The 15627-nt window shown below is 43.3% G+C and overlaps 1 protein-coding gene across 3 annotated transcripts in view; it reads left to right on the forward strand.

Annotated features, from left to right (window-relative positions):
• The window catches only part of CACNA2D3 (calcium voltage-gated channel auxiliary subunit alpha2delta 3), a 1571161-nt gene that overhangs the window by 1070096 nt on the left and 485438 nt on the right, over window positions 1-15627 (forward strand). For all 3 annotated transcript variants that reach the window (XM_029600901.1, XM_029600903.1, XM_029600904.1), the window contains one exon: window positions 6209-6342. In XM_029600901.1, the coding sequence (XP_029456761.1) occupies window positions 6209-6342 (134 nt within the window). The remainder of the gene's footprint in view (window positions 1-6208; window positions 6343-15627) is intronic.

Consider the following 15627-nt stretch of genomic DNA (forward strand, 5'->3'; position numbering starts at 1 on the left):
CCCTTGAAGAGAAGCAGAGAGGAGCGCGCTCGCGCCCTAGGAGGCTGGAGAGAAGAGCTGGAAGCTGGTGGCGTCCTCAGCCACGTGGAGGGCCCAAGGAAGCCGCGGAGCAGCCCTGGACTGGAGCTGGGTGAAGGCAGTTCAGTGGAGCAGCTCCCAGCTGCATGGACAGTAACAGAGAGATAAGGCTGGCTGCAGAGGAAGCGGGGGAAGGGCTGACTGCAGGAACGGCTCCATGCCGTGAGGACAGCCCCAGGAGGAGAGGTAAGACTGCAGGCAGAGTGGAAGCTGTAGTAAGCTACAGGCACAGCTCCACGCTGCAAGGCTGAAGAGAGAAGTGCTGGCTGCAGGGAACTGAGAGAGAGAACAGAGAGGTGCAGGCACCGGCCGGGACGGCTCTCTGCCAGGCAAGGACCCGGGATCACAGCAGCACGTCGGGGGAAGGCAGGAACAGTAGCAGAGAAGCAGACCACATGGCAACAGCTGATTCAGGGAGAAAGAAGCAGCGTCAGCAGCCCGGCTGGCTGTGGCTGTGAGAGGTAAGAACCTGCACACGCTTCTTGTGGGCAGGAGCATAACATGGGGGTAACTTGTATGGTATGGCAGTTGCCACCCTCGGGTGAAATCATTATGAGGGAGACCTGGATGATGTGATTGGTGCTAACTTAAGCTTGCTGAGCAGACTGGATGGACCATTTGGTCCTTTTCTATCATTTAAGTTTCTATGTTTCAAAAAAGCATTCCCAAACCTAAATGATAATAGTTTACCCCAACATGTCCCTCCTTGGAGAGTGCTACTTAGCTGACTACTGACCACGCTGCTGGACCCCTGTCTCGATAGACACAACTCCCTTGTGCTTATATGTTGCTTCCCTCTTACTGAGGAATTATGTAACTCCTGTTCTCTCCTATTCTTTTGATTGTATATGTTCATATTGTACCCAGCTCTGAACGTAGGAAGGACTGGCAATAAATGTTTCTAAATAAATAAATAAGTTCAGGGATGTATAAGTTGCACCATAAAAGCTGATAATTGATTCATTTGCAAGAAAGCAGGAATTATAGACAAACAACTTTGTGCAGTCTAAAAACTATGCAATTTTTGTTAATAAATTAATTACAATGAAAAACCTTCCTTGATTTCAGTCAGTTTCTTAACAAGTTAAGAGGCCAATTTTAAAACTGTCTGCAGAGATTTGCAGCTTCTTTGCTGTGGGTACTTTTTCTGGCTAAAACAACATGCATAGTTTTGAAAATTCAAAACAATGCATTCTGTTGCCTCCAGACTACCCCACTCCTAAAACACCTCCATGAGCATGCAAACAAAAGCAAATGTGTTGTTGAACAATGCATGTACATTACCTGTAAAAAGGGTGGGCATGTAAATGACTAAGTATCAGCACAAGTAGTCATTTACATGGATAAATAGCTTTTGAAAATTGCCCTCTAAAAAGGTAATTTTCAAAGCTATTTCCACAGGTAAAACCCACAGAAATGAGCTTTTAGAAAATTGCTGCCTTACTTGCAGATAAATGTACATGCATAGGGCCTCTATACACATACTTTTACCCGAAGTGTAACGTTTCTGGGGGCATGTGGGCAGGGTTGAAAAGGAATTTGAACTTACACACATATGGGGAAATTTTAAATCCCCGGCGCATACAAATACCAGGAGATACACGCGTGGCCGGGCTGGTACACGCAGAAAACCAGCTGCTGCCAAAAGGGGCTGGCCGGGGGTGGCGTATGGGTGGGGCGGGAGCGCGAAGCGTGTGCTGGCAGCCAGCTGGTGCGCATAAGCTACTACTGCTCTGGAGAGCAAGTAAGTAGCAAAAAATAAAACAAAGATAGTTAGGGGTGGTTTAGAGGTCAGAGAGGAGAGGGGTAGGAAGGATAGTTAGGGGGTTAGGGAACTGGGAAGGCCCGATCGTGTCACTACGCTCTTTTAAATAAAATCCACCCCTTGGGCTTGCGAGTGAGCACCCATGCACATGCACGTGCTGATATAAAATTGGGCGCGCTTGTGCGTGTGGGCATCGCCATGTACATGTTATAAAATCGGTGCATCCAAGTGCGCTCACTGGGAACCGCGCACACATGGATGCCTGTATGTACTTTTTAAAATTTCCCCCATACTTTTGAATTTTCAAAAGTAGCGTGCATAATTTTGGGGGGAAAAGCTGCTCACACAAGTTAGCAGATGTAAAAAATCATACATGTTTTCAGCAGATCTAACAAAAATCTGGACAAGCATGAGTGTTGCGAGACGTGGAGGTGCGGTCACTTTCTCAAGAGAGATTGTGAGCTCTTGGGTCACGGCGCGGCTCAGAGAGGAGCCCCAAGACACACCGTGAGAGGTGAGCGAGTACAAGCACGGGCGGAGCAGGAACAAGGCTAGACTGAAGACTAGGCAAGGAGCATCTGGTCTGAAATGAGGCAGGCTCAGCCCTCCACTGGACCTACACGCACCAATGAGACCCAGCAATGCAATGCTGGTCTCAGAAGTAGTCCTCCAGCCACTCGATAGTCCTTCCGGACCTGCCACTATCGTGAAAGCAAAAGAGTTTCCAAAAGGAGAGTTCACTTTAAAAAGAAAAAGTGCCCTAGAAGATGGATTCCTAGAGAGAGAGTGGGTCTAAACTTCAAACCATACCTCAGAAGGGGGGGGGGGGGGGGGGGGGGGGGACAGAAGAGGCAGGAAGCAGGAAGCTACTGGGAAATGGAGCCCTTGGCTTTGGACACCACTTGTCCCAGGTGGGACATCTGACAGAGGCAAGAGGCAGAAAGGCTGCTTGAAAGGGGGATTTTCCTAGCATGTACATGCTAGAGAGTGAAAGTTGGGGAATTTAGCAAACCACTTAGAGCTAGAGTTTTGTTTTGCCCTGTTCATGTATGTGCAAAGAATTCCCTTATAAATAAATAAACCCTCCTTGCTAAAAAGTGAAAGTGCAGTCTGTGATTTCAAAGGCAGTCAGAGAGCCCAGGCAAATGGAGAGTGCACAGCAAGTGTGAAATCATCACAATATGATGACTCTTTACATGTGTGGAAAATCATGCAACACAATGTTTTCTCCTTTTTAGCTTTCAGTCCTTAATAAGTTTACATCACTATGGTCCTGGTTTTCTAAAGCCCTTATCTGGTTTTATGCACATAAATTGGCTTTTTGAAAATTGCCCCCGGGGTGGTATATGTAAAATATGCCTGGAAGCGATTTCGTGCATACTTCCGGAGCTGGAGTTGTGCGGGGATACTTTCAATTTTTGATAAATCAAATGTACCTGTATATATTTGCACCTGTTCCCAAGCAGGCATAAATGTGTGCGCACATGCCAAGGAGGATTTTGCATACACCAGCTAGTTTTCAAAACAAACTTACATGTGTAAGTCCAGTTTGAAAACTGAGGCTGAAGTCTGCGTGTACTCTCTACACATGAAATTCAGCTCTACGTATTATAAAATTAACCTCACTATTATAAAATGTTTATCAAGTGCATGTAAAGTACTTTTGCATATGCATAACTTTTGATGTGGAAGTGAGTACTATGTGCCATTCAAACAAAAAAGAAGGCCACTAGGCATAGGAGTTAGTGGAATATTTTGTTTTTCACAGTGGGTTGACTATTTATGACTGGAATTTGTGAGAACCTCCCTGTCTAGAAATGTATATACCTGTCTATTTTTCATAGTGCCAGCCCAGCACAAGAGTTTTATAGTTTCTGCCACCTATGTTCATTTTTCATACACATGACCCTTAAAAACTCATAAGCAAGAAGGAACCAGCTGTCAAAATCTGGAGTGCGTGTGCATGACTTTTGAACTGTGCATGAGGCATTCTCAATTTATTTCAGTTCTGTCTCTGAAAGAAAGAGAATTAGAAGTCTAACTGAAACAAAATACATTAGTCAGAAAAGCACTATTCACATTTCGAATCTACAAATGAGAATTATTTCTTATAAAGTGAAAATACTTTCAGTAAATGGCAGCAGACTTAGACCTAGATTCATCATTTTGCTATAAATATAGAAAAAAATAGCGCCCGTGATAAAAAAAAAAGAGGTGTGGTTATGGTAATTTTTTAGTAACTGCAATGCACATTAAATTTGCTGAGGTAGATCTTAAATAAGTACGCACGCGCGTACTTTTGTTCGCGCAAGCGGCTCGAACAAAAGTACGATGGATTTTATAAGCTACACGCATAGCCGCGCGTAGCTTATAAAATCCGAGGTCGGTACGCAAGGCTGCGCAAAATAGGCAGCCTGCGCGCACCGAGCCGCGCAGCCTGCCTCCTTCCGCGTCCCCCCAACTTCCCCTCCCTTCCCCTATCTACCCCATCCCCCAGCCCTACCTAAATCCCCCCCTACCTTTGTTGTGCAAGTTAGGCCTGCTTGAAGTAGGCGTAACTTGCGCGCGCCGCCTCGGCATCACCCGGCACAGACCGCAGTGCCGGGGGACTTGGGACTGCCCTCTCGGCCTGCCCCCGAACCGTTGATGAATGACCCTAAAAGTTGGCTTCAAAAGAGGGATGGCCAAGTTCCTGAAGGAAAAGTCTATAAACATTTTTTAGCCAGGTAGACTTTGGAAAGCCAGTGCTTATCCCTGGGAGTGAGATACAAGAAAAAGATCAACTATTGGAGATATGCTTGATACTTGTGAACTAGACTGGATGCTTGGCTTAATGGACCTTGGTCTGAGCCAGCATGGACCCACCAGTTTATATAAACCAAAGAATATGCAAAAATGGCGGGTGTAAATAATAATAATTTTTTTTAGAATATATGAATGTAATTGTAAAAAAGAGGAAAATACCTCAGTACTGGTATTTCTCTGAATTGGATAATCAGAATATAAACCAGTTGGTACAATCATAGGTCAAAAAACCTCTTTTATATTTTATTGAAAACTTCTTTTTAATATATTTTTTGATTTTCTTAAAAAAGTGCAAGTCACATCTAGAACCAAAAAATCCGTTGGCAAATCAGCAATTCCAGAATTCTATGACTGCTGGTATCAATATGAATAGCTTTCAATGAAACATTGTTAGTTTTTCAGTGTCTTGGCGCATACAGGCTATTCTCAGTGTCCAAACCCAAAGGAAGAAAGTCTTACACTGAGATAAGTATACTTGATGCGGGTTAGGCAATTGTTTTCATGCCACCAAAATTGTTACTTGTGAATGCTAAATGGATTTCTGGCAACCTGTCAAGATGCCTAAAATAACTGTTCATCGGGCAATTTTTTAGACTATTCAATTGAATGCAAGACACATAACGGTGCCGATTGATTTGAAAACACAGTGGTGCCAATTGACTTAAAAACTGTTTGTTTCATTGAAAGCTATTCATACTGGACCGGATTTTAAAAGGGTTACGCGCATAAGGTACGCGCGTAACCCTTTTAAAACCCCCCCTGCGCACGCCGAGTCTATTTTGCATAGGCTCGGCGGCGCGCGCAAGCCCCGGGACGCGCGTAAGTCCCGGGGCTTGCAAAAAGGGGCGGTCGGGGGCGTGGCCAGGGGGGTGCAATTTTCGATCAGGGGTGTATTCGGGGACGTGTGGGCGGTCCAGGGGCGTTGCTGAGTGTCCCGACACAGCGGCCTGTATCGGGGCCTGCCGCGCTGGTGCGCGTAAGTTACTACTGCCCGGAGGCAGTAGTAACTTTTCTGATAAAGGTAGGGGGAAGGGTTAGATAGGGCCGGGAGGGTGGGTTAGGTAGGGGAAGGGAGGGAATGGGCAGCGTGCGCAGGGCTCGGCGCGCGCAAGTTGCACAAATGTTCACCCCCTTGTGCGCACCGACCCCGGATTTTATAAGATACGCGCGGCTACGTGCGTATCTTATAAAATCCAGCGTACTTTTGTTCGCGCCTGATGCGCAAACAAAAGTACGCGCGCGTGCTCTCTTTTAAAATGTACCCCATTGATACCAGCAATCATAGAATTTTGAAATTGCTGATTTGCCAAAGGAGTTTTTGGTTCTAGATGTGTCTTGCACTTTTTTAAGAAAATCTCTCTCAAATGGTTTATATTCTGATTATCCAATTCAGAGAAATAAAATATGATATTTTCTTATCAAACATTACCTTCCCTCCATTTGTACCTACTTGGATTTCTCATTTGGAAAGAAATACAAATGATGCATAACTAATTTGTTGTACGTATTTCTTTCTCAATATCATATATCCTTAAAGTATATTTATTTCTATTTGCACAGGTTATTTTACTCAGATCTCAACCTTGGCTGATGTGCAAGAAAATGTTATGGAATATCTCCATGTTCTAAGTCGACCAAAAGTTATTGACCAAGAGCATGACGTGGTATGGACAGAAGCGTATATTGATAGCACTGTAAGTTGGCATTGCAAATGCACAAAGATCCATGCGTGCTTTCAGTCATAATTGGATAAAATTATTTAATATTTAGCAAGCTGAATGGGGAAATAAAGATGTATAAGTATTGTTCCTTTGCTAGCATGTAGGTCATCTATCAAAAATCATACCTTAAAACATATCTAGATAAGAGCTAAGCTGTAAATGCTGTGACAGCAGCATATATGCTAAATGCAGCATTGATTTTCAGCTTACTGATTTTGTACAATTATGGGGTCCTACATTGAATTTAGGTACATTATTATCATTTTTGGTTTTATGCCAGTTGAGTCTCTAGTGCAGAGGACAACAACCATATTGTGGATATGATTTTAAATCCTCCAGGATGATGTTTCTAAAAGTAAGCAAACAACCATATTATATTCCATTGAAAAAAATCATTATAATATAATTTAATTATTAGAGCATACTGGTAAAACCAAAACAGTGAATTTTCAAAGGAGTTGTATGTGTAAAGTAGCATATATTGAAGCAATTTTTAAAAGCCCACTTACATACATAAAGTTGAGTTTTACATACAAAATCCCCTTCAATAATTATCTCCATAGGATTTAGCACACTGTAAAATTAGCAATTGAAGCATTTAAGTTTTACCATCCCTTTTCATGGCCTTGAAGACTTTTATCATGAATTGCTTGTGTTTGATAATGATAACCCCCTTCTTTTTCTCATACCATGGCATTTTGCTTGAAAGCATTATGCAAATTGAAAAATAATTTAATTTGGGATTACTATTCCATCTTTTGTGGCTGGACATTCACATCAAAACAGATCACAAATGATTAGGGAAGGTGAGGTACATTACAGATTACATAAGGAATTGAAGAATATTTTTTTCAATCAGTAACATAAAGGGGACACGTCCTACATTCAGGAAATTTTGGGAATTTAACCAGGCCGAATTCTCTTGGGAAAATGATTTATGTTACAACCAAGAGGAGGATTATATCTCCTGTTAAATAAAGGAAAGTTTGTATCTTGAAGACTAACTAGCAGTGTTTCATTAATATGTGTATATCATGACAAAAGAGTCTGTTTAAAGGGCAATATTTTAAACGTTAAAGCAGAGGGTTTTTTAAAAATGATCTCATGCAGCTGGATTTGATTAAAGAAAGTAATAAGCAACAGCAAATAAAAACCACCATCAAACCCACTCTCTCTCGGGGGAGGTCCAAGATGGAGGCTACTGAGTAGACATGTGTGCATGAGCTCCCGAGTCTTATTAACTGCTATGGTGGTCAGTTAGGGGAAGTCTTTGGAGCTCCTTAAACCTTATCCATTTCAGATGTGTTCAAGTCTTACCTGAGACACCATCGCCTTTTGGTGCTGCTGGCAATGGGACAGCTGGCTTGCTGGAAGCTAAAGTATCTTGGAGCTTCTATGGCTGCGCAATGCCAGTGCCTCTGGCTCAAGTGGCAGTAGCTCAGTTAGAGGCACAGGAGCCAACTCGTGCAAGAGAAATTTGTGCCACATCATCTGAAGGCGTCCAAGTGTCAGATCTTATGAGAAGCAGTGGGGAGGAAGGACAGTAGCGTTTGTACCAGGAGCCAGAAGCAACCAAGAGAACGGAGTTGGGTGTTAGTTTTATTGGGCTGAGCTCAGTAGTCGACAGCTGGGGAGAATGTCTGTGGCCCCCCGAGGTTTCCACTTCTATTGGACTGAAGATGAGTTCATCTGGTGGAACCCTCTATTGTCAGTCTGGAGGGGATATGGAATGTGATGGTTTTGCTGGAGCAAACTGTTTCATCACTAGCTTTACTTAATTTTGATATTCATTCCTGGTTTCAAATCCAGGAGGCCAAGAAGGTTTCTTATAAGAACAGAATTAAGAAAATAGAGACTGTTATTACACAGTGAAATCAGTCCAGGCTCAAAAAGATGTGATTTGCTGATTGGAAAATCTGGTAAATTCAGCTAGACCTTTAAATGTGTGTGTACTGAATTTTCCTATTAACCCCCTTCTTTCCCTTTTGAAGCTCTTTAAATCCTATCTTAGGGCTGTATTCCATGTTTCTGACGTGGTGTAGAATGACCGAGCGACTTTCTTAGGCTAGAGGCAGAAACCTTGCTGACTCCAGCCTTTTCTTAACAGAATCTGTTTATTTACACTTCTCAACACACAACCAATAGAAGATTACCTATGTTCTAACAGCAACAGTCAAAGCTTGATTCAGGGCAGAAATGTATTTTAGGAGCTATCTTCTCCCAGAGACACTACTTACTTCCAGCAGCCATATTCACAGCTGTAGTTAGGACAGAAATGTATTTAGGAGCCGACTTCTCCTAGAGACACAAGGCCTTCTGATGCCACTGGGTTCTGCCTCTTAACCTCCCCAGCTGGGTCTCACCCACAGAACTCTTTCCCTTTGTGGGGTTTAAGATGGACCAGGCAGGAGGAGGTAGTGATGCCATTTCTTCACAGGGGGGGGTATACCTCCTATTAATTAAATCTTTTATCTCCCTACTGAGAAGAAATTGTAGACAGAGACAGCAGCAGAAGTGGGATTATTAGATGTTTCTGCAGACATTTGGGACTTATCTGGCTTCCTGGAGAGGTCAACAGACAAAGTATCCATAGAGCTACTCTGCTAATTACTTTTGTGTTCCTCCAGGATTGGAACTTTGTAATTCTGAAACTCTCAAGTGCTATTTAAAGGGCAAAAAATTTGGATATTCCCAGATTTTACTAGGCCAATACAGGAATGTAGGAAGAAATTTCTTTCTATGCATTCTGAGGTGTTCGCACTGGATACCACTTGCTTTATCTATTTTCCTTGTAAATGTAGTGTTGCTCACAGCTAAATATATTTTCTTGTGCCATCTCCACTGAAATGTTTCCTGGGCTCTAAGATGGTAGGTAACTTTAAAACAAGCGCATTGGTGGCCATATACACGTGTATGAGTGAGCGAGCAGACATATGCTGGAATTTAAAATCAGGCACAGAGTTGCACGCGTATGATTTCAATTATTCCTACGGTGCATATATATGTTCCTAATTTTAAGCTGTTAGTTGAGCCAAGCATACTTCGTGTATCTTCCTTAGGACTTTGTCGACTTTAACACGCAGAAGAAAGCGGATTTTAAAACATGCTCATACGAAGGACATTCCCAGTTTTACCATGTAGTCGACCAGTTTGCCCAGTCATCCAGACTCCATTGGTTCTTCAGCCTGCACTCCCCCCAGTTGACCTGTACTTCTCACCCTATCATGTTAGACCTAAAAAGCAATTTCTGCAGACTTACATCTCATCAGGAGCAGCAGTAAATATATGTGGCTAACAAGCTGCCGCATGCTGCTGTCTCTGGTTTTAAAATATGGATTTATGCATGTAACTGTTGGCCTCAACCAGGAACGCCCATGTCCTGCCTCTTTTTTTGCACGTACATATCCACACATAATTAGTGACTTTTAAAATCTGCATCATCCACAGCACACCTACTCGTGTATATGGGTCTTTTAGCGCGAGTAACACTTTTAAAATTTGGCCCTACGGAGGTAATTTTCAAAATAATTTAAGTATATAAAATTGGGTTTTATGCATGTAAATGGACTTTTGAATATTGCTACTTTTGCATGTGCACTCCATAGGACTGAATTTTCCAAAATGTTTTACACATATAACTGGACTTTTGAAAATTACATATATATGCTACTTTTATATGCGCAACTCCTTTGAAAATTCACTCCTAAGAAGGTAGTCACAAGTTAACCTTATGCTTGAAATGTATTTGTTGCACTTTGATGTAAGTTAAACTGTTAGAACTCAGATAATAGAATAATTTTTGCCAGTTTTTTATTCTTATGCCTATGAGCCCTGTAGCTATGTTTCCCTTAGATCTAACCCTATTGTGTTCTCATTTGAAGTATGTATAAACACTGTTTTCTTGCACTTTTTGTTTTTTTTTTCTTTTGTTTTCTTTGTATAGCATATGTATTTTTTAGTTCAGTTTCAAATATTAGGATATTTGATTTAAAAGTTAAATGCAAATTAAGATAAAGCTGAAAAAATAACACTCTCCCTCCATTGGATAGACTCTACCCGCTACTAAAAGAGGCCACAGGATTTATTTATTTTGTGGGTTTTTCTGTACCGAAGTTTGGTACAAGCCTTCACTCCGGTTTTCAGTTGCAATGACTTTTACAGTAGAAAACGTTATTAACATTGATAACAATATAACATACATAACAGTGTAAACAATATAAAATAACAGTGTAACCCAAATATAATAAATTGTAGTTGGGCATCAATATAAAATTAATAACAATGAGTGTAATGGATGATATTCTGTAGTTAGTACATTACGATCTAGACATGAACAAGGGTGGAAAGTACATTGAAATTCAAGTCAAAATGTGAGAGAAGTGCTTGGTTTTATAAGTGTGAACGTGTTGTTGAGATTCGTGTGTCTGTGTTGTTTAACTAATGCCGTCTTTGTAGGCTTGTTGAAAAAGCCATGCTTTTAGTGCTTTTTTGAATATTTTTGATATGATGATAACTGGGAGTCAAACTAGGCATGCTAGGACCTAGAACAGCGCTTCTCAACCGATGTGTCGCGACACACCAGTGTGTCGCCAAGCACCGGCTGTGTGTCGCGTGCTCCCGGACTCTCCCGCTGCTCTTTCTTCCCTGCTGCCGTTGCCGCTGGGCTATCAGCACGTTCAAGCCCAGTGGGAATGGCAGCAGTGCTAAAAAAAGCTGTGGCACCTGTGGCTGGCTTTTTCTTCTTCCCACGCCACCCCCCCCGTGACCCGGAAGTGATATGCGGTGTCTGGGAAGGAGAAAGAGCCGTGCCACGTGATAAAGTAGCAGCGGCGGCTGCAGAATTGGCCCCCGAACAATTGAAGCAACCGGTAATCAAGAAAGGAGACAGCAGCATGAGCCTCCCGCGGCCGATGGGATTCTACTTTCTTGGCTTGCGGGGGCTGGAGGAGAAGGCTGCAGCAGCTACCATTTGTGCTCGGGGAGGGGCGGGAGATGGGGGGGGGAGAGAGGAAGTGAGTGAGAGAAAGAGAGAGAAGCAGCCAGCCAGCCAGCCAGTGTGTAAGTAAGAGAATGTATTTGATTGAGAGCATGTGTGTGATTGAGAGAAACTGGTCAGAGAGCTGATGTATGTGTATATGTGAGAGACAATGAAAGTGACTGCTCAAGGAGATGACTGTTGTGTATGTGAGAGTGTGAGACAGTCAGGGATGTGACTGATATGTGTGTGTGTAAGTGTGTGTGTGTGTGTGTGTATGTGTGTGTGTGAAAGAGAGAAAAAGCATGGAAGTGAGAAATCTGGGTATGTGAGAAAGCATGGGAGTAAGAAGCCTGGTATGAAAGAAAGCATGGGAGTGAGAAGCCTGATTATGTGAGAGAGAGCATGGGAGTGGGAAGCCTGTGTGTGTGTGTGCATGCATGAGAGAGAGACTGGATGGTAAGGTGACTGTGCGTGTGTGTGTGTGTGTGTGAGAGAAAGAGACTGGTGTGTGTGAATGTGAGAGAAAGAATGTGATTCAGTGAATGAGAAGCCGGGGCAGTGGAGAGCGAGCATGGAAATGAGAGAGAGACTGGTGTGTGTGTGTGTATGTGTGTGTAACAGAGAGAAAGTGATTATGGGAATGAGAAGCCTGTGCATGTGAAGAGAGTGAGCATAGGAGTGAGAAACCTGGGTGTGTGTGTGACACAACATGGGAGGGAGAAGCCTGTATATGTAAGACAGAACATGGAAGTGGGAAGCCTGTGTGTGTGTGTATGCATGAGAGAGATCAGGTGACTGGTGTGTGTGTGTGAGAGAGAGAAAGAAAGTGATTATGGGAATGAGAAGCCTGTGCATGTGAAGAGTGAGCATGGGAGTGAGAACTTGGGTGTGTGCGAGACACAACATGGGAGTGAGAAGCCTGTATATCTGAAAGAGAACATGGAAGTGGGAAGCCTGTGTGTGTATGCATGAGAGAGATCAGGTGACTGGTATGTGTTTGTGTGTGTGTGTGTGTGTGAGAGAGAGAAAAAGAGAGAAAGAAAGTATTCTGGGAATGAGAAGCCTGTGCATGTGAAGAGAGCATGGGAGTGAGAAACCTGGGTGTGTGTGAGACACAGCATGGGAGTGAGAAGCCTGTATATCTGAAAGAGAACATGGGAGTGGGAAGCCTGTGTGTGTGTATGCATGAGAGAGATCAGGTGACTGGTGTGTGTTTGTGTGTGTGTGAGAGAGAAAGAAAGTGATTATGGGAATGTGAAGCCTGTGCATGTGGCGAGAACAAGCATGGGAGTGAGAGACTGGTGAGTGTGTGTGAGACAAAGAAGGTGATTATGAGAGTGAGAAGCCCGTATATGTAAGTAGAACACGGGAGTGGGAAGCCTGTGTGTGTGTATGGCATGAGAGAAATTGTTCAGGAAGGTGACTGGTGTGTGTGTGTGTCAAAGACTGGGAGATGATTGGTGTGTGAGAGACAGAAACTGGTCATGAGGGCATGACTGGTATGGTGTGTGTGTGAGAGGCATGGGCACTAAGGAAGAGGACCATGAATATAGAGCTTAGCCTCTACTGCTGCTTCTGCTGTGTGCTACGGCCTGCATGGAAGAGGAGTAGGAGAGCTGCTGGAGGGGGTAAGTAAAGGTGGCTTTTTAAGTTTATTTTTCTTGATTGACTGCCATTTTAATTATTTAATATTACGCGATGTCTGCTTTTTTTGAAATATTTTATTGGTGCTTGGAGAATTTTTAATAGTTTTTATGAGTTTTTAATTGTTGGATGTTATTCTGTTCATAGCTGTTTTGAAACATTTATTCTGCTTATTAGTATAGTTTTACAATTATTTCTGTGTGGGGATCTATAGCTGCTTGCTAGTTCTGTTTTCCTAATAAGAGGTGTATTGGTTTTTAGGGCCTGATTTAATATTTGTAGTGTTACCTTTTCATAGATAGGGTTGCTCCTGTTGAGTGTATTCCATAATACAGGTGTAACTGTGTGCGGATTAGTTTATGTGCATTACTACATATCCTGGGAGTATGCTAGGTCGGTTCTGTGTCTGTTACCGAGATGAGATATTTTACTAGCATGTAAGCGTTTTATCAGTCTTATTTGTTGTGTTTTCTCAAGAGGACATGCATTGGTGGTAAACTGCTGTCTTTTCATAAGTAGAGCTATTGAGCCTGGAAGTAGAAGGAGTTTGAGTAGCTGTTACTGAGATGACACCAGAACCAGAATATCTTTTTGTAGAGTGAGTTGTATGGGGAATGTCATAATTCTGCTTTACATCCATTATTGTGGGTCAGGGGGGTTCCCGTGGATGCAAACTGTACTTTTACATCTAGCCCCATGACAATCTTGGGTCAGTGTGTCACGCATGTGAGAACCATCTGTCAGGTGTGTCCTGACAGAAAAAAGGTGAGAACCACTGACCTAGAATACCAATGTAAAACCTCTCTAGTCATCCTTATTAACAGGCCGATACAGTAAAGCGCGGCCACGGTTGCGTGGTTTTTAACCCGCTTTGGATGCGTGTTTTGAGCGCGTAAGATGGACGCACGATTCAGTATCGGCTTTTAAGCGTCCTTAGCGCTTGCCGAAAAAGACGTGTATCCATTTCCGCCCGCCGCATGTATATGACATGTAAATGATAGGATTAGCCATTCCCCCGATACAGTAATGCGCGCCCAAATTATCGCATTTTTAACCAGCTTATTTACCGCATCTGCAACCTGTATATTTACCGCCTACCCTGACCCTGGCTTTAGTGTGGTGTTCAGTCAGCTTCGGACCGGACAGCATCATGGACAACATGCATATATTGGCTCTGGCGATCTTTTTCATTCGGTTGAGAAGTAGAATGGGAAATGCTCGAAATGCTCGGCAAGCAAATTCTACAAGGCAGATTGGAGAGGCCAACAGGGGAGCCCAGCAGCAAGGAGAACCCAGCCAACCGGAGAACCCAGCAGCAAGACCGGAGGAGGTATGTGTTCAACTGTACCATCCATCTCTGGGCATCTCTGAGGCTCCGGACATGGATGCCTCTACGGACACCGGAGAGATGGGAGCCGCACCAGGCCTTCCTCTGGCGTCTACTAGGTGTCCTGAGGCTCCAAGGGGATCAACGCTCAAGGCAGCGGCCATGGACGTTGGAAGACAGTGGGGCCTCTGATCATGGATGCCCAGATAGAGGCGGGAACATCCATGAACGGAAGCCCCAACCTTGGACGTCCGGCCGGGCGCTCAAGGCAGCGGCCATGGACGTTGGAAGGCAGCGTTCCCCTCTTTCCGGGTGTCCATGCTCGGAGGCCCCGACCTTCACAGTCACCCGGACATCCTTAAGCGTCTGGATGTGGACGGTTGGGGGTCGCCTCCGAACAAGGACGTCCGGATGCTCAGGGCAGCGGACCCGGTGACCATGCAGGGTCTGTAGAAAAGAACCATCCACTTACCTGGTGGAATGACATTTGAAATGACATTTGAAATGACACTTGAAATGACAGGTATGGCGCCAGCGCATCCTGGATACTGTATAGGCGCCGTATACCGCTCTATACAGTAAAAATGGATTGCGAACGCCTACCGCTTCATAGACGCTCTTTGGACGCTCGTTTGCCGCCGCTTGGATTTGCATCTAATTTGAATACTGAATCAAGCGGCTTGTGAAACAAAATGTGCGCGCGTCAAACGCGCGGGCGCCCGGCACTGCCGCACTTTTTTTGACGTGGCTGTACTGTATCGGCCTGTAAGTATGGTATGAGCAAACTAAAATATTTTAGCTCTAGAAGATTCAGAAAATTGTAGCTTCCATTTTATCAATAAAATTTCAAGTCCAAAAGTTCTCAAATTGTGTTTCAAATTGTCGAATATAGTGCATGTAATGATCATCTGTACAGAAACTACAGAACATCAGTTTCCCACCAACAGATTCTGCATATGCTGTAAATAATGGCTTTTTTAAAAGAGTAGTTATATACAAAGTGGAGCTGACGTACATAAATAGCCAGTTCTGCTGGTTTCGGTAGGTTGCCAGCTTTTCAGCTTTTTTTTAATAATTAAGATCTGCAAAACTGAAGGATGTTGCTTGAATTACTGCAATTTAATTTCAACCAAGCCAAATGTCAATTCCACATCAACAAAAGAAAAATCTTAGATTAACAGCTTTAAGATCATATTCCATGGTATTTCATCATATGTGAGAGCATATAGCCACATAGAAAAGAAAAATTAAATTTGAGAGTACCGTACTTGAACAAGTATGTAAAGTACATAAAGTCTGGAATAAAACT

Source organism: Rhinatrema bivittatum, chromosome 4 (assembly GCF_901001135.1).
Source record: "Rhinatrema bivittatum chromosome 4, aRhiBiv1.1, whole genome shotgun sequence".
Taxonomy (NCBI): Eukaryota; Metazoa; Chordata; class Amphibia; order Gymnophiona; family Rhinatrematidae; genus Rhinatrema; species Rhinatrema bivittatum.